General features: G+C 35.2%; 1 protein-coding gene across 9 annotated transcripts in view; it reads left to right on the top strand.

The window, feature by feature from the left end:
• The window catches only part of STRN3 (striatin 3), a 106,464-nt gene that overhangs the window by 81,488 nt on the left and 5,108 nt on the right, over positions 1 to 19,868 (top strand). For all 9 annotated transcript variants that reach the window (XR_006961321.1, XM_047075570.1, XM_047075569.1 and 6 more), the window contains 7 exons: positions 4,482 to 4,615; positions 5,980 to 6,155; positions 6,349 to 6,396; positions 6,694 to 6,815; positions 10,508 to 10,675; positions 11,968 to 12,108; positions 16,310 to 16,417. Coding sequence is in view for 8 of the 9 variants with exons in the window: in XM_047075570.1 (XP_046931526.1) it covers positions 4,482 to 4,615; positions 5,980 to 6,155; positions 6,349 to 6,396; positions 6,694 to 6,815; positions 10,508 to 10,675; positions 11,968 to 12,108; positions 16,310 to 16,417 (897 nt within the window). In the remaining variant the exon portion in view is untranslated. The remainder of the gene's footprint in view (positions 1 to 4,481; positions 4,616 to 5,979; positions 6,156 to 6,348; positions 6,397 to 6,693; positions 6,816 to 10,507; positions 10,676 to 11,967; positions 12,109 to 16,309; positions 16,418 to 19,868) is intronic.

Genomic DNA, 19,868 nt, shown 5'->3' with positions numbered 1-19,868 from the left:
GGAATCCAACTTTAGCTTACAGATCTAATAGCACGAACACAGTAGTTTAAAAAAGGAGTTTAAATAGTACATATTGGAAAAAAACTAGTCATTCTGTCATTTTGCTTGAATTTAGCTACTGATAATGTAACTACTGCTTTTTTAGGAGACAACTAAATGCCAAACATTTACTGGGAACTTTATATATATAATTTCTAAAAATATATGGAACAAATGGCCAATTTAATTATTCTAGAAAAAGGTAACAGCATTATTGTTTAACTTGGTACCAAAGATATACTTACCTAGTAATGAATTTTCTAAAATGTGCCTAAGCTAGAAATGTGTAGGAAATGAAAGTACTGCTTAAGGCATTTTTACCAAAATTGATTACAGCAGAAAATCTATAGATGTATTTGAATCACTTAGAAATCTAGGTCTAGATAGTTATAATTCTAAGTAATGAGACTGAATTCTTGCCAAAGGTTTATTGTGATATAGGATAATTCAGTATCTGATAATTTGGCCTATAGACTGCATTTCATTGTTGTTTCTGCTTTTGCTGTATAAGGGAGTTTCATGCCCCAGTTAAATGTTTTTGAATACCTCTTTTTTTTTTTTAAGACTTCTCGAGTAGCACATTTTTCATAAAGTTAAATAATTTTGCATTTTTCCTTATAGTCATCTCTGCATGTAATATTTACCATTCGTCATAAACTGTGAGAAAATTTGAGGTAGAATAAAGAAAATCTCTAAAATAATAAAACCAAAACAAAATACATTAAAGCATGAAAAATAGCAGTGTATTGATTTTTCCAGATCCAGATTTTTCCAGATCTCTATTTTCCTGTTTTACTTTAGGAAGTGTTTTCTTTTCTTTTTTTATGTTTGTTTATTTTTGAGAGAAAGAGCATGTGCTAGAGCAGGGTAGGGGCAGAGAGAGAGAGGGAGACAGAGGATCCAAAGTGGCTCTGCACTGACAGCAGAGAGCCCAATGCGGGGCTTGAACTCACGAAACCATGAGATAGGACCTGAGCCGGAACCAAGAGTCGGACACAACCTACTGAGCCCCCCAGGCACCCCTGTATATGTGTCCTTTTTAAAGGAAAAATTTAGGTCAGTGATCTGACTCTTTCTTAATGGTAGGAGGAGGAGGGGGCCAGTAAGCACAAACCTAATAACACATTTTAAAGGGTAAATTTTTAGAGTTTGTTATTTAAAAAAGTTGCAAATCACCTTGGACTTAGAGCTAAGACGTGAACATTAGAGTTCATAACCTCTTGTTTCAGTGGCAGTCTCCAACTTGATGCTTTCCTGTTGAATTCCATGTCATATTGCAAATATTTATAAAGACAATGTTTTCAGCCAGACCATTAAAAAAAAAAAAACAAAACGTAACCAGTCATTGGTAGATTCTCAGGCTTTTTGGTATTTTAAAGTGTATTTATTATTTTGAGAGAAAGAACGTGAGCGAGTGGGTGGGTAGGCACGCAAGTGGGTGTAGGGTCAGAGAGAGAGAGGAGAGAGAGAATCCCAAGTAGGCTCCTCACTGTCAGCACAGAGCCTGCTGCAGGGCTCAATCCCACAAACCATGAGATCATGACCTGGCCAGAATCGAGAGTTGGATGCTAACCAGCTAAGCCACCCAGGCGCCCCTTTATTTTTATTTTTATTTCTATTTTATTTTTATTTTTTAACGTTTTTATTTATTTTTGAGACAGAGCATGAGTGGGAGAAGGGCAGAGAGAGAGAGGGAGACATAGAATCAGAAGCAGGCTACAGGCTCTGAGCTGTCAGCACAGAGCCTGGTGTGGGGCTCGAACTTGTGAACTTGGAGATCATGACCTGAGTTGAAGTTGGACGCTTAACTGACTAAGCCACCAGGTGCCCCGCCCCTTTATTTTTAAATGCTTATTTTATTTTAGAGAGCAAGCAGTTTGGGGAGGGGCAAAGAGAGAGGGGGACAGAATCTGAAGTGGGCTCTGCTCTGACAGCAGAGAGCCTGATGTGGAGCTAGACCTGACAAACTCTGAGATCATGACCTGAGCTGAAGTCAGATGCTTAACCGAATGACTTAATAGTGATCGTTTTAAATAAAGATTTAAAATATACAGTGACACCACTGAAGTAAATGGGATCAATTATTGGGCTGTGATCTTTAGGTTTGATAAAACTGAAGAAAGAGTTTTTTTTGATATATGAGCTACTGGTTTCCTTGGTCCGTTGTGTCCATACAAAGGAGAATTAGTTCTAGAAGTATGAAAAGAACCTTGTTGTAAGATCCCATTGTGTAGACCTTACGATTTCAAAAAAAGGAAATGCAATAATAAATAATACTAGTATTCTTAAGTTGCTTGATGAAATCTCTTAGGTTATCTGAGTATTTACTGTGATTACTGTATGCCCCAGTGATGGGTCATTATGGAAAGTAGAAATACAGCTTAAAATAATTCTTCCAGGGGCACCTGGGGAGCTCAGGTAGTTAAATGTCCGTCTTTAGCTCAGATCATGATCTCGCAGTTCATGGGTTCAAGCCCTGCATCGGGCTCTGTGCTGACAGCTTGGAGCCTGGAACCTGCTTCAGATTTTGTGTCTCCCTCTCTCTTTGTCCGTCCCCACTCACGCTCTTTCTCAAAAATAAACATTAAAAAAAATTTTTTTTAGTACTTCTTTTAGATAGATACATATGTAATGCTGAATGAACAATATAGCTTGCTGTATGTAAGTAAATATATGTATATAGAGAGAGATGGAGAAATGTAGTAATATGTTTAATTAGAAATGGTTAAAAGTAGTTAATACTGCCCAGGCACTTCCTTTTACATGCCCCTAAATTTCTCAAAAGCTAGTCAGCAATGTCTCTGCAAAAAGACTATATGTAATAATGCAAAATAATTTGTTACTATGTTAATAATGATTTACTGGGCTTTTATTCAAGATTTGTGTTAATGAGTGTGTAATTGTGAGTGGGAGGAATTGTGGCATTTTGTTCTAACTTGTCTTACAAACAAATTACGAGATTAAAAGAAAAATACGCCCTTAAACAGGCTAAACATGCTTTGAGAAAATATTGCCTAATGAAAACATAATTTATTTTATAGTTCATTGCAGCTTCTGATATTACCAATAATTGCATACTAGGTATTGGTAGGAAGGATCAGTACTATAATCAATAAGCATAATCATTGAAAGATTAAATACTACTACCATACCTGTGTATATTTTCTGTCAGATTCACTCTAGATTGGTTGCTCACTCACAGCTTCATTTTAGTATTGTCATCATTTAGGACCCTATTTGAGTCAAACTGTATAGCTTACTTTGATATTTTAGCTTGATTTGAGAAATACTAAAATAAGACATTCTAAATAGAGATGAATTTTATTTTTGCGGTAGTGTATATTTAGGAGAAGTTGACTTGTATCTTACAATTATTTTCAGTAGTATTGGTGATGACCGACAAATTTCATTACACCTGTGATGCTTGTAGTGTATTAAGTTGATATCATCATTTTTCATAGGAACTTTTCAGAATTAATAATTAGCTTGAGTTTTTATATGATGTTTCTCTTTTGAATTTTATCATGAATTTTAAATGTGTTTTGATATGTTGAGTTGTTTTGTATTACAATGACATGTACTTTTCCTCCTCTTGCATTTTCAGATTAAAATTTTGCTTTCAAAGCATGTATGAAATAATGAGAATTATTGCTTATACTGTAACTGTTGGAGCAAAATATTTATAAAATAGTATAGTTATTCTGATTATGGCAGTTTGATTTTAATTGATCAAAGTAACAAATTTAAAGTTCTATAGTTAGTTAATATAGAGTAGTTGTTTTTAGAAGTATGGTAAATAAAAGGAAAGTTAAAATAAAAAATTATAGTCAAAGCTTGAAAACTGGAAGGCATTCTGAACATCACATGGATTAACCTTTTATGGAAAGGAAGCTGACATTGTTGGTTGTAGAACTGCCCTTTTCCTAGAACATTGCTGTTCCTGGAGTAATCTGAGCAATGTAAGGCTTCATTTCGATAAACTTACAAACTCGATTGCAGACTAGAAACCATTTACATTTGAATGCTTACATTAATTTTTATCAGGGACTAGAATACCTAGCACTTCTAAGCAAATATGATCCAAAGCACAAGGACTTAACAAGCTGTAATGTTTAAAAAATAGTATAGTTATAATTGTACAAAAGTGAAAAGTGATTTAAATAGACAAAGCCTTTGTACCCCCACGTCCCATCCTGGAATAATATATCTAGTGCATATTTGATTTGTGGAAGATTATGTTGCAGTTTATAAATATGCAAATAAACATTTGTTTATTACTACTCAGTAATAGGATTTTTTGAGTGGAAGAAATAGGAGGGAAGTGGGAAAATAAAAATTAATTATATTAATATTGTAACTGTTAAGTGCTTACATTTCCCCCACAATATTGTCTTGTACTGTATGATTTTTCAGCATTTAAGAAGCGGTTTTGTTCTTTATAGCTGAACCAATAACGTTTCCATCTGGAGGAGGCAAGTCATTTATTATGGGTTCTGATGATGTTTTGTTAAGTGTACTGGGCCTTGGAGACCTTGCAGACTTGACGGTAACAAATGATGCAGACTATAGTTATGATGTAAGTGCAGTTTTATTTTTAATTTTTTAATGATTTAATAGAAGGCTCCTTATTTTTTTTGGAAACACTTATAAAACAGAATTAATGTCAAGGTGCATGGAAAAGATAAGTTTAAGTGTGTCAGTATGTTGATTTGAAGTGACGTAGTTTTTCTTTTGTAACTACTTGCCTTGTGGTGTTTAAATTTTTCTTAGGTATTGTGGTGGATTAGCTAGAAGTTTGGGGTGATTGATTACCTTATAATATTGGTTGATAAGTATCTATCTTGAGTAGTCAACTCTCAATTATCTACTCAAATTAAGCCATATTATGGTGTTAACAAGAGAAAAATAGGTAACCTGAATCACTTGCCTTCAGGATACTTCTTAAAAATTATGTTTTATTTTTAAACTTTTATTTTTTTAAGGATAATGTTAAAGTTAGCTTGCCATTTCCTGAACACTTACTTAGTCCTTCATTTGAGGGATGGGGAAAGGATGGAGATTGGATGGGAAGGATAGTGTTTAGAGGTGAAACTAGTCTTGAACTAAATTTTTTATAGACAATAAACACTCAATTGAGAGTTAACTATACTTGTTTAGATTTTGTATGAATGAATTTGCAGTTTTTCAGCAAATTAAATTTTTCCCTTTTATAACAAACTCCCTTTTTTCTACATGTTATACTTATGTTTTACCTATATTAGCATGCTTTTAGAGACATCAGCCTTGGTGGGCTGGATTATTATTCTCATTTATATTTTCAAAGTATATAAGCAACTAAATTCTATTAAACTTTTGACTACTTTAGAAGTGGTTTCACAGCCTATCTTTACAGATGGAGAACTGAAGGTAAAAAGATTAACCTCGTACCAATATCAACAATGATAATAAAGATAAGATGACAATATTCTTTAAGTGTCTTTAGTTCAGACTTTTGGAAAGTATCTTAATCTGCTGCCTTTAAAAATTTCACATGCTAATTTTCCAAATGACAACTGTATTTAATACTGTTCTCTTGGATTTTTGGTAGTAATTTATATAATTTTTATTGTTTCCATGTAAAACATTGCAGCATGGTTATTTTTTTGTTCTCATCTCACATTTAATAGGACCTTTGGGTTTAGCCTGATGATTAGGTAAAACAGATTAAGAAACTCTTCATTTGATATAGGTATTTGAAAGCTAATTGAAGTTATTCTTCTTAGTATCATTTGTTAAATGATAAAGATTGGTTATCAAGTTTTTAAGGTACATTAAATTTCCACTGGACATTTTATCAAAGCAGTTTAATATGTATATTTTAAACACGTCAAAACACACGAAACTCCACATGCCTATGAATTTACTACTTTTACCACTTAATATTGGACTCTTTCTTTGTAGTTGCCTGCCAATAAAGATGCCTTTCGAAAGACATGGAATCCCAAGTATACACTACGTAGCCATTTCGATGGAGTACGGGCATTAGCTTTTCATCCTGTAGAACCTGTGCTGGTTACTGCCTCTGAGGACCATACTCTGAAACTTTGGAACTTGCAAAAAACAGTTCCTGCCAAAAAGCAAGTATTTTCATATTAGCCTGTCTTTTTTTTTTTTCTTCCAAATTTGCTAATAATTATAAGCAATTCTTCTTCTTTGTCATCCTATTTATGCATTCATTTGATCTTACCTAATGATTCCTGAATGTCAGCCAGTGATTTGAAGTTATTTAATCACCTTCTCCTCCCCCACCCTTGTGTTCTCCTCTTTTAGGAGTGCCTCTTTAGATGTAGAGCCTATCTACACATTTAGGGCCCACATGTAAGTTTTATTGAATTTGTATTTAAATTAACAGCCATAGTTATTGTTCACTATTTCTTATCAATCTTCAAACCTTGTAATTTTCTCATAATGTTTGCTTTTTATTAGAAAATATATTAGTTGAGTAATATTTTGATTACTAATTGTATTAGTGAGAATATAATCAGTACTATTCAAGTTTACATGTTTATTTTAAACAGTTTTTAGATATCATGTAAATTTAGAGGTTGGGGGAGTATGGATTTGAGTTTCTTCTTAGGCTTCATAAGTAATTTTTTCCTTCTTTTCCTATAATAGTGGTCCTGTTCTATCACTAGCTATTAGTTCTAATGGAGAACAGTGTTTTAGTGGTGGTATAGATGCAACCATCCAGTGGTGGAATATGCCTAGCCCTAACGTGGATCCATATGATACATATGGTAAGTAAAAGACTTAAAACATTTTTTAAGTGAATGGAGCTGACAAAATATTATTATAAGGTTGTTTAAACATGTATCGGTCTCCTCTTTTAGCTTTCATTTAATTTGCTTTGTTAAAGAGAAAAATTAAGAAATATTGTGCCACGGAATATTTAAGCCTGTGAATTGGTACTTTATTGTGTCCGAAAATAAAAAACTATGTTATTTAAAATGTCAATTTTAGTACTAGCTAACAAAAAGGAAGAGAATAAAATTTAATAAAAAGAATAATATATTAAACTATTTTAATCTATTAAAAAATAGTTTATGTAGTTCAAAACTATTGGCAGAAGACAATAGAAACTAATAGGCACAGTCGTGTAAATCAGGACAATTTTTTAGAGGACAAAAAATTTCTTAATTAAAAAAAAAACCTTTTACTCATAAATGTCACTTTAGAATATGTCCCACAGAAATACCTGTATATGTATTCAAATATATTTATAAGGGCAGTGTTTGCAATTACAAAAAAAATAAAATTAAATGAATATTTATTAGTTTGAGAATGGCTAAATAAACAATGGTCTACTTAATGTTTGGTTCATTCAAAAAGAATTCAAGAGCTCCTTCGTCTTTTTATTTAACATACACTTGGTGCCTTAATTTGCCAAGTAGAGTGTTAAGTACTACATCAAGAAATAATAATTAGTCCAATGGAAAAGACAGACATTAAATAAATAAATAAGGGGGTGGAGTCTGTGGTTAAAAATTACGGTAAGTGGTATGAAGATACAGTACTATGAAAGAGTGACAGAATCTTGAGATGTAGTCCAAAATAGTGACATTTAAGCCAAGGAGAATAGCTTAGGGGTGGGAGAAGTGGAGAAGAGAATACTAATGTAAAGTTCTGATGTAGTGCTCTAGTAGAGTAGGTGAGAGATGATGTTTCCAAGATCATAGTGGCGATAAACCAGTTGGTAGCAAAGCAGTTGGTGAAAAATGAATTTATGATATATTGGGGAGGTAAGGTAGAATAAGCAGAATCTACTGAAAAATTGGATTGAGTAGAGAAATTGATGGATAAGTGATTCTTGATTTTGTTACTTTTTAAAACAGCTTTATTGACATTCACATATGATAAAATTCACCCTTGTTAAGTATACAGTTGAGTGGTTTTTACTATATTCACAGGGTTATGCGGCCATTACCACTATCTAATTCAGAACATTTTTACCACCACTCTGTATTTTTTGACATGAGCAATTGAGTATATAATGGTAACATATTGAAATGGGGGTGGAACAGTTGTAAGAAGATTAAAGATGGTGAGTTCGGTTTTTAGGCATGTTAAGAAATGGCATATCAAGTAATCAATATCAAGATATGAGAATGGATTGTATAATACAGGGAGAGCATGTTGTGTAGGGCATGAAGAGAAGGCAAAGTCCTGAGCAACTCTGACATTGGGAGAGTGACTAGAGCAAGAGAACCAACAAAGGAAACTGAGGAAGGAAGAGGTGCAGGACAATGGGATCTTGGAAGCATACCAAAAGAAAAAGCCATTTTGAGAAGAAGGAAGCATTCTGCACTTTGAAATGTTGCTGAGAAGTATAATAATAAGAGGATAGAAAGGTTCCTTTTTATAAATGTCAAATAGGTCACCCAGGTTTTAGCTGGCTGGAGGTTGGATACTGGGATTAAGACCAGAAGGTAAAGGGACCTCTGGGCAACTTTTCTGGGCACACTCTGAATGAAAAGCAGTGTGATGAGAATAACAAAGAAATCTTCAAAGACAGAAAAATTTTTTAAACTTGCTAGAAGAGAATTCATCATTGGTGATTTTAGCAAGGATTGTTTTGGTGTAGTGATGGTATCAGAAACCAGATTAGACTGATTGAGAGAGTGAATGAGAGATAAAAAGCATAATTATTTAATATGCCTTTCTGTTGGTCTCTTGGAATGGTGATGTAAGGTTAAGGTTTTTCTTTAAGTCAGGAGATTCTGGAGCATATTTGTTTGCTGTGGTAATGATCCCAAGGAGAAGGAGAATTATTGTATAGTAGGGAAACTGTCATCATGAAAGCAACTTAGTGAGTTGAATGGAATCCAGAATATACGTGATAGAATTAGCCTTTGATAAGAAGGAGAACAATTCCTGGGGTGCCTGGGTGGCTCAATCCAACTTCAGTTTAGGTCATAATCTCACAATTCCTGAGTGCGCTGACAGCAGAGAGCCCACTTTGGATCCTCTGTCACCCTCTCTCTCTTCCCCCTCCCTTCTCTCTTTCTCTTTCAAAAATAAACAAACATTTTTTTAAAAAAAGGAAAATTCCTTACTTCCTATATGGAAGCAAGGAGAAGATGGCTTTAGACACTAGTAGATTGGGTGGTGGAAAGATGGGGGAGAGGTTCTTCAGTGTTCTATTTTCTCAGTGAAGTAGATAATCATTCATGAGGAAGGGGGGTTGGGAACTATGAGAATTCTGGAGATAATAAGAAATAGCTGTGGAGGGGTTCCTGAGTGGCTCAGTCAGTTAAGCGTCTGACTTTTGGGTTTGGCTCAGGTCATGATCTCATGGTTCATGGGTTTGAGCCCCTCATCCAGGTCTGTGCTGACAGTGCGCAGCCTGCTTAGGATGTCTGCAGATAGGAAATGTCTCCCCTGTTTGCGCTCTCGCTCTCTCAAAATAAACATTAAAAAAAATTTTTTTTTAAATAGCCGTGGAAAGGGGAAGTTTACTAGAGATACAGGATTGTAGGACAGATTGTGTACAGTGTTATTTTCAGCTACCATGTCCATCAAATGATGATAAAATGTAGTATGTCCATACCGTGGATATTACTCAGCATTAAAAAGAAAGTACTGACATGCTACAGCATGAATGAACCTTGGGAACATTATGCTAAGTGTAAGAAGCCAGTCACAAAAGGCTGTTTGTATGAAATGTCCATAATAAACAAACTTCTAGAAACAAAGTAGATTAGTGGTTACATAGGGCTGTGGAAAAGCAGGGAGAATTGGGATGGGGAAGGCGTGGCTAATGAGTGATGAAAGTGTCCTAAAATTGAGGTGCTGATGATTGAATAACTCTGTGAAGATACCAAAAACCACTGAATTGTACACTTTAAATTGGTGAATTATATGGTATGGGAATTATATCTCATTAAAGCTATTTGTTAAAAAGTGTATGTTCTTCATAAGCTAGAGTATATTATGCTAAGCGAAATAAGTCAGAAAGATAAATACCATATGATTTCACCATGTGGAATTTAAGAAACAAAACAGATGAACATGGGGGGGGGGGAAGAAAGGAAAGCAAATCTGAAAATAGACTCTTAACTGTAGAGAACAAATAGGGTTGATGGGGGGCAGGTAGGCATTAAGGAGGGCCCTTGTTCTGCTCCTGAAACTAATATTACACTGTATATTAACTAAGTAGAATTTAAATAAAAACTTAAAATTAAATAAAATTAAACTCAAGACAAAATAAAAGCATAGAAAATTGCAGAAATACAGGAGAGTATTGTGGGGGAGATAAAAATAACCCATAATTCCACAACTTAGTGATGACCATTGTGTACACTTTGGTTATCTTCTTAGGGCCATTATATGTAGTCTTTTATACATAATTATATGGTAAGTTATCTTTATCCAAAACATTTCTTTCCAACTGTTTTAAGCTAATTTTTGTTTGTTTGTTGTTTCTTCCCAGAGCCAAATGTTCTAGCTGGCACTTTAGTTGCACATACAGATGCTGTCTGGGGTCTTGCTTATAGTGGCATAAAAAATCAATTACTGTCTTGTTCAGCAGATGGCACTATTAGGTTATGGAATCCACAAGAAAAATTGCCATGTATTTGCACTTACAATGGAGACAAGGGTGAGTATATTTTGCCCTATAAAAAAGTTACCTTTTTAATAATTTGGAAGATACAAACAACAAAGCAATTGATTTGCTATTTCTTTGCTACTCCAAGAGATGTATTGAAAGAATTTTATAAAGCTTGTGATACTCTTTTTACTCCTAGTCATTTCTTATAAACAAGAAAGGTGCTTTACAAGTACATCCTATAGCTTGGTGCCTTTTGACCTTTTCAGGACATATCCTATTTAAAAAATAAAACTGTTTGTAATAGTGCAGTAGACAAATGAGGCCGCTTATAGGAACAACTTGAAACCCTCCACCAATTCCAGGTGGCTGCCCACAAAGACTAAAGGGATCCCAGTCTTAAGCATAGCTGATACCATGTTATGAGCACATTGGTTGAGAAGTCTAATAATCATTGAAATAGTAACCTTAAGTGGGAAGTACAAACTGAGTTAGTTACTTGTACAGTTTCAAATATTTTCCTGTCAATAAAGCTTCAGGCAATTTGCTTTGCGATAACATTTATTTATGTACATATGTTTATGTTTTAGCATTACTCATATTTGAGTCACTTTAAAGTTATTTTTAAAAATCAGACCTTTAAAACTATGTTGTATTTTAGATGAATTATATATGCTTAATTTTGTTAAGTCTCTTCAGTACATTAGTGATTCTACTAATTTTTCAATTACCCAAGCTTTTGAGGTAAAAATTGATTTAGATATTTGTTTCTTACTTCATCTGGGTAATTAATTGCTTGACTCTGGATTTCACCTAATTGTGCATTAATCTGGCCCATTGACTTCAATAAAGAGAGAAATTGCTGCTCTGGACATGGCAGGAGAGTAACGCATTGGCAGATTCCAGACTCTAAGCTTTATGTTCACAGATCCAAAAATTCAATCTGTATGAGCTACATGATGAGGCTTATAGGTCTCAAACAGGTGTATTCTCCCACAACAGTGATGTGAGAATGCTAATTTATCATTTTACGGTAAAAAATAATGTTGGCAAGTCGGCCAGCAGACTCACCTTGGATTTTTTTTCTTTCTTAGCAGAAAATGCATAAGAGAATTAACTTCTGCACATATCTCCTCTTAACTTTTGAGCCCTCTGTTTTTCTTATGATGTTAAACAGAATATTATAACAACTTAAAATAATTAAGGGAAAATTACCTGTTGTATCTCACTATCCTAATATAATCACTCTCGTTTTCATTATTAACATTATTTCAAAAATACTTGAGAAAAGCAGGGATTTCTAAATTGTTTTTACTTTGTGTCTCTTTGGGGATCCTTTTCAGAGCATGGAATCCCTACATCAGTTGACTTTATAGGCTGTGATCCAGCTCATATGGTGACCTCTTTCAACACTGGTAGTACAGTAATTTATGATTTAGAAACATCACAATCATTGGTGATGCTTTCCTCACAGGTAGATTCTGGTAAGTTTCCATAAGTTTCTTTGAAACCTTACAGGATTATTAAATAATAACAATAATCTTAATTTTCACATTTTGACTGTTTGAATTTATGATGAAAAAATAGTTTTAATGTGTTGTAGTTGTACTCATTTACATTGTTTTCTGCTGTTTTCTCAAATTATGCTTAAAAGCTTAGAGAGTATAGGGGACAGAGAGTAGAGCAACACAAATGCAAAAGGGGAGTTTATTTGTTTTATTTTATTTTATTTTAGTTTAGTTTAGTTTATTTAAGTTTATTTATTTATTTTGAGAGAGAGAACACAAGTGGAGGAACAGAGAGAGGGGGATACAGAGAGAATCCCAAGCAGGCTCCTCACCATCATCATAGAGCCCGATGTGGGGCTCGAGCTCATGAACTGTGAGATCGTGACCCGAGTCAAAATCAAGAGTTAGATGCTTAACCGACTGAGCCACCCAGGTGCCCCGAGGGAAATAATTTTTAAAAAAAATTTTTTTTAATTTTTTTTTTTTAACATTTATTTATTTTTGAGACAGAGAGAGACAGAGCATGAACAGGGGAGGGGCAGAGAGAGAGGGAGACACAGAATCGGAAGCAGGCTCCAGGCTCTGAGCCATCAGCCCAGAGCCTGATGCAGGGCTCGAACTCACGGACCGTGAGATCGTGACCTGAGCTTAACCGACTGAGCCACCCAGGCGCCCCTAAAATTTTTAATGGAAATACATATAAAAGTAGAGAATATAAGCCTGAGGAATTCATTATCCAGCTCCAGTAATTACATCTGAATGTTTAGAAAGTGGTATGTGTTTTTCAGTTTATTTAAGTAGGGATCCAGATGAGGCCTATGCATTGTAATTGGTTGATAAGTCTCAGGTTTCTTCCTATCTGTAGGTTCTCTGTCCATCTCTTTTATTTCCTTTGGGTTTTTTAATTGAAGAAATTGGATAGTTTGTCCTATAGAGTCTCCACAGTGTGAATTTTGCTGTTTGCATCCTGTTTGCTTATCATTTAAGGTGCTTTCTCTTTTCATTTCATTTCTGTAAATAGTTTATAGATCTAGAAGCTTATTCAAACTCAGGTTTAATGTTTTTATTTGTCTTCATTTTAAAGTTTTTAAAGGTTCTTGGCAAGACTATTTCATAGTAATGTGTGAACTTTTATTGGAAGTAAATATTGTCTGGTTGTTTATATTTTTCTTACGTTTTCAATCTTGATTATTGCATAGGTCCATAATTCTCTTGAAAAATGATTTTCTAATACTTTCATTTCTTTTCCACTTATTAGCTAGAATCTGTCTATAAAAGGGAACACCCCTTATCAGTAATTTGGTTACCCTGGAGTTAGTGATTATAAGTGAAGGGGAAGGTCAGTTGTTGATCCCCCCACCTTTATCAGTTTTCAAAATAATGAAGTGGTTTCCTAGCATCACCTAAAGGTGACCATTGAGGGGTGCCTGGGTGGCTCAGTTGGTTTAGCATCCAACTCTTGATTTCGGTCCAGGTCATGATCTCGTGGTTCGTAAATTTGAGCCCACATATGGCTCTGTGCTGACAGTGCAGAATCTGCTTGGGATTCTCTCTGCCTCTCCTCTACTTGTGCTCTCTCTATCCCTCAAAATAAATAAACTTTTTTAAAAAAAAAAAAGGTGTCCATTGAATCTCTTGGGGTGGTGTTTGTTTTTATTACCATCGTAATCTCTGATCTCAGATATAAATTATCTGATGTGTTTTAATCTACTGCAAGTTATCTTTATCACTCCTCAGATTATTTCATCTTTGGCCAGTGGGAGCTTTTTCACTTTGGCTCTTGAGTCATTTTGACCTGACTCTGCTAGTCATTGATAGCTTTCTCACTTTCTGATGTAGCAAGATGTTTAGGTCCATCTTGTTCATTTTGTGCCTCAGACTGAAATTACCCATTTCTCTAAGGAGTCATAGTTTCTTTTATTGGAAAATGGCATTTAGAGACCACAATATAGGTGCAAGGCTATTGGATTGGTTCTCATGGCTTTTGTAGCTCTTGAGTTGCTCATTGTTTTAGGCTTTTTCAGTGAACAGAGCTACAAATGCACTTTTAATAAAGAAAAACACTGATAAACTTCATACTAATGCTTCCTATTCAAATACTTCCTGTTCAAATTTAGATTTATCTCATTGTGGGGCATCTGGGTGGCTCAGTTTGTTGAGCGGCCGACTTCGGCTCAGGTCATGATCTCAGAGTTCCTGAGTTCGAGCCCCACTTCAGGCTCCCTGCTGTCAGCCCAGAGCCCAATTCAGATCCTCTGTCCTCCTCTCTCTGCCCCTACCCCGCTCACACACACTCTTAAAAATGAATTAATATTTCATTAAAAAAAAGATTATTAGATTTATGTCATTGCTTTTTACCTCATTTTATTTATTTATTTACTTATTTATTTTTAAAGTTTGTTTTGAGAGAGAATACAAGTGAGAGAGGGGCAGAGGGAGAGGAAGGGAGAGAATCCCAAGCACTAATAGCACAGAGCCCAACGCTGCTCTCAGTCTCATGAACCATGACATCATGATCTGAGCTGAAATCAAGACTTGGACACCTAACCAACTAAGCCACCCAGGTGCCCCTTACCTCATTTTATTCATGCTAAACTCTTGGTTCTCAGCAAAATCATTGTAATCTCTTGTTTGATTTATTCCACAGTACAAATACAGTCATCTCAGAATAATAAAACCAGTACTACCACCAATAGTAGTTTTGTATTCATGGTATATTCCACTAGGGACAGACAGGCTAATTACTGTGCTTTAAAGTTACTTGAAATGGTTCTTTTTTTGTGTGTTCATACCCCAATTGGATATACAGTTACATTCTTTTTTTTTTTTTTTTTAATTTTTTTAATGTTTACTTATTTATGAGGGAGAGAGAGAGTGCGAGCAGGGGAGGGGGAAAGAGAGGGAGGTACAGAATCTGAAGCAGGCTCCAGGTTCCAAGCTGTCAGCACAGAGCCCAATACAGGGCTTGAACCCACGAACTGTGAGATCATGATCTAAGCCAAAGTTGGACACTTAACTGACTGAGCCACCCAGGTGCCCCTACAGTTACATTCTTTTAAGTTAACTTGTGTTTTTTGTGAGTGCTTTAAAAAATAATCACTTTATTATTATTTAAACCATTTAAATGGTTTCATGGTCAAATCTCCACATTATGCTCAGAGAAGTCTTTTCATCTCTATTCCCTTTCTCCCTCTTAGGTAATGTATCTTAAGTTCAGTTAAGAGTTCTTATATATATGTGGAATGACTGATTTAGTTTAAATCTAATAATGTTGATATTTTCCCATTAGTTTTTATTTTAACATTTATTTATTATGAGAGAGAATCCCAAGTAGGCTCCATGCTGTCAGCACAGAGCTCAACATGGGGCTTGATCTCACAAACCGTAAGATCATGACCTGAGTCAAAATCACAAGTCCAATGTGTAACCTAACTGAACCACCCACACACCCCTCTGAATTTTGATCCTTCTCTAATTTAGTAAAAACTTTAAGAGTTTGGTTACAAAGAAAGGTATCCCTAGGAACATTGATTCCTGTTCTTGTGGTGTTTTTTGTTTTGTTTTGTTTTTTTGTTTTTGGTGAATGTGGGTAGGATGGGCGTTGTTCCTTGCAAACATCTAATTATTACTTACACATTTTTTCATTAAATGTTTATAATTCATTTATGGGCTGTTTATTTAAAGTAATAATTACTGTGAGTCTTTTAAGATTCTAAATCATTTAGGGGTGCCTGAGTAGCTCAGTCGGTTGAGCATCCAACTCTTGATTTCAGCTCAGGTCATGATCTCATGGTTCATGGGATCAAGCCCTGCATCAGGCTCCCTGCTGACAGCGTGGTGCTTGCTTGGGATTTCCTGTGTTTGTCCCCCACTTGCTCTCTCTCTTTCAAACAAATAAAAGATTCTAAATCATCTGTACTGACAATCTGCATTAAAGTACTTCTAACTTTTCCTAAACTCAAAGTTAGTACTATCCATATTATAGGACATGATAGCTTAAACATGTATTTTTAAAGAAACTTTATCTCTCTACGGCTCTGGTTTTCTCAGATTTTTATTTTATACAAATGCTTTAATTTCTAAATGATTCTTATTTTTTGGTAAGAATAAAAAAACCATCATCCAGTTTTTAATTGAAGGTTTGAATTTTACTGCGTTATCTTCCTTTATTTTTCAGGTTTACAATCCAATAATCACATTAACAGAGTAGTAAGTCATCCCACACTTCCTGTTACAATAACTGCTCATGAAGATAGACACATCAAATTTTTTGATAATAAAACGGGTAAGTAGATTGTCTTTTTTTCTTTTTAGTCTTATTAGTAATACTGTAAATTTGACATGATCAAAAATGCTATTTTGGTGGGGGTGCCTGGGTGGCTCAGTCCATCAAGTGTCTGATTCTTGATCTCAGCTCAGGTCTTGATCTCAGAGTGGTGAGATCAGGCCCCACATTGGGCTCTGCACTGAGCACAAAGGCTAGTTTTTTTTTTTTGTTTGTTTTTTTGTTTTTGTTGTTTTTTTTTAAAGGCTGTTCTTTTATGTAAGACATATGGACTTTTTGCCTTCAAGATTGCTAAGTTAAACCATTTTAACTAAGATTTTTGTTTTACTTACATGTCAAGTTCTGTTCTTAAGCATATATAATACCTTGCCTATCTATTAACGATTTTTTCATGTCATGTTAAATATAAACTCATCCATTTGAATTTTTTTCTTCATATTCTGTTGGGCATTAGTATAGCAGAAGAGGTCTCTTTCTGCTGTTGGACATTTCAAATATGCTGTTAGAATTATTTCTCAGCTGAAATGATAAAATAGTGGACCCTCCATTTCTTGTAAGGAAACTTACCAATTATATAGAAGTCAAAATAAATTTTAATTTGGCCATAGACCTGTTTCATCTGTCATTAGAATACCACATAAGTTACTGTTTGTGCTCAGCTAGAGAAGCTTCTTTGAGAAGTTAAAATGGGTATTGAAGGATTTCCAAGTAAAAAACTTCAATGTTAATTGCAACCCTACTGCAGGGCAATAGATTAAGCAAGACAGCAAATCAGAACTACACATTCTCTTTGAAGTTTATAGAGAACATAGTTATAATTATTAATCTTTAGAGTCTAACAACAAATCCCTGTGTTAAAATAACACTCTAATGGACAGGTTCCTTTTAACTCATTGGAACAAGTTGAGAAGAGAATGGATATTCACAATCTATATTGCACAGGAAAGAAGATTCATATTCATATGAAAGTTCTCAGTTTAACACCTTCTCAAATCATTTCTTTGAACATTTTTATGAAGCCTCAAGATCTACCTCTGCTGCAAGCACAGAGATAATTTCCTTTACTGTATTTATAAGAAGATTAAAAAAATTTTTTTAATGTTTATTTTTGAGAAAGGGAGACAGAACATGAGTAGAGGAGGGGCAGAGAGAGAGAGATACACAGGATTTGAAGCAGGCTCCAGGATCTGAGCTATCAGCACAGAGCCTGACATGGGGCTCAATCCCACAAACTGTGAGATTATGACCTGAGCCGAAGTCAGTCACCTAACACACTGAGCCACCCAGGTGCTTCTATAAAGAGATTTTTTTTTTTTTAATTTTTTTTTTTCAACATTTATTTATTTTTGGGACAGAGAGAGACAGAGCATGAACGGGGGAGGGGCAGAGAGAGAGGGAGACACAGAATCGGAAACAGGCTCCAGGCTCTGAGCCATCAGCCCAGAGCCCGACGCGGGGCTCGAACTCCCGGACCGCGAGATCGTGACCTGGCTGAAGTCGGACGCTTAACCGACTGCGCCACCCAGGCGCCCCGAGATTTTTTTTTTTAATTACCTATTGAGGATTTTTGTAAGGGGAGGTTCAGGAATTTTAGTAGTGTATTAACAGCAAAATGTGATTCTCTAGAGCTATTTTATTGGCAGAAATCAAGAACATAGTAATAAAATTTTATTTAATAACAAGGAGCCTATAGTTTTTCAGATCATTTACAAATTCTACCAATTTATTCTTTCTGTTAACTAGTCTGGTTACCATATCTGTAATGTAAAGACAAAGCGATAGGCTCTAAACAATGAAAAAATTATTTTTAAATCCTGTCTCACTTAGGGACACCTGGGTGGCTCAGTCGGTTAAGCGTCCGACTTTCAGCTCATGTCATGATCTCATGGTCCATGAGTTCCAGCCCTGTGTCGGGCTCCGTGCTGACAGCTCAGAGCCTGGAGCCTGCTTCAGATTCTGTGCCCCCCGCCATGCCCCCTCTCTCTGCCCCTCCCCCATTCACACTCTGTCTTGCTCTCTCTCAAAAATAAATAAATGTGAAAAAAAATTTTAAATCCTGTCTCACTTCACACACAGGTAAACACTATACATAACAACATTGAGTTAAACTGTAAATTGTGTTCAGATATACTGTTTCCAAAGAAACTTTTCCCTGAAAAATGTTAATTCATTTAAATGTGACAAACTAAGGGCACCTGGGTGGTTCAGTCGATTAAGCATCCGACTTCAGCTCAGGTCATGATCTTGCGGTTTGTGGCTTCAAGCCCCACATTGGGCTCTCTGCTGTCAGCATGGAGCCTGCTTCAGATCCTCTGTTCTCTTCTCTCTCTTCCCCTTCCCTGTTTATGCTCTCTCTCTCTCAAAAATAAATAAAACATTAAAAAAACTTTATAAAAAATAAATGTGGGGCGCCTGAGTGGCTCAGTCAGTTAAGCGTCCAACTTCAGCTCAGGTCATGATCTCACAGTCTGTGAGTTCGAGCCCCACGTCAGGCTCTGTGCTGACAGTTCAGAGCCTGGAGCCTGCTTCGGATTCTGTGTCTCCCTCGGTCTCTGCCCCTCCCCTGCTCATGCTCTCTCTCTGTCTTAAAAATAAATAAAAACATTAAAAAAATAAAAAAAAGTAAATGTGACAAACTAGAATATTTCCATAACTGGTCTGATGTTGCCAGTTAGTTAAGTTTCTAATAGAATATTATTCTGGCAAATGACTAATATATTTAATTGATTTTTTAATCTCAAACATTATAGAAATTGATACTATGAATGGATTCAATAAGTTCTTAGATTTTGACAGCAAAAATATATTTAGCATTTTGTATTCCACGCACACTAGCTATATGTTGTGTAAGGTGTGGTTTCTGCTCTCTGGGAGCTTATCATTGTTTGGGGAAATAGGATGTATGTGTGTGCTTGCACACATGCACGTGCACGTGTGCACTTGTACATGCAGTAAAATGAGCCATGCTAGATAAAGGAGTTTTCGTAGTAAGGGTTTGGTCTTTGCCTTAAAGAAATGGTAAGGTTTTTTTGTTGTTGTTTTAAGGAAAGAAGGTAGTAAGAAATTCCAGATAAGGGCATATTTTGAGCAGAGTCAGCATGGTGGTAGAAACTTGGGCTAGAACAGAAGTTTCTTATAGGTAACGCCAAAAAGGTAAGTTTGGAGAAGAGAAACCCAATCAATGGAGGAGAACTTTTCAGAGCCAGGCTAAGAATGATGGATTTTTGTTTATACTATACACTGTGAAAACCACTTAAAATATTTGAGTAGGGGTTTATAAAATTGGTTTAGAAAGATTATTTAAATTGCATTATCTGGTAGATCTTTGACTTTAAATAATTTCAGTTTCTACTATTCTAGAGAAATATTAAGGGCTCGTGATTTTTAAAATTTGGTAGAGATATAAATTTGTGTTGCATATACTGTTCCTGAGAGATTTAGTTAGTGATAG

Source organism: Lynx rufus, unplaced genomic scaffold (genome assembly GCF_022079265.1).
Source record: "Lynx rufus isolate CCGP_SWC_20201006 ecotype Redwood Valley unplaced genomic scaffold, mLynRuf1.p SCAF_13, whole genome shotgun sequence".
NCBI lineage: Eukaryota > Metazoa > Chordata > Mammalia > Carnivora > Felidae > Lynx > Lynx rufus.
The sequence above is the reverse complement of the archived record's forward strand: the minus strand, read 5'-3'. Positions and strand labels throughout refer to the sequence as shown.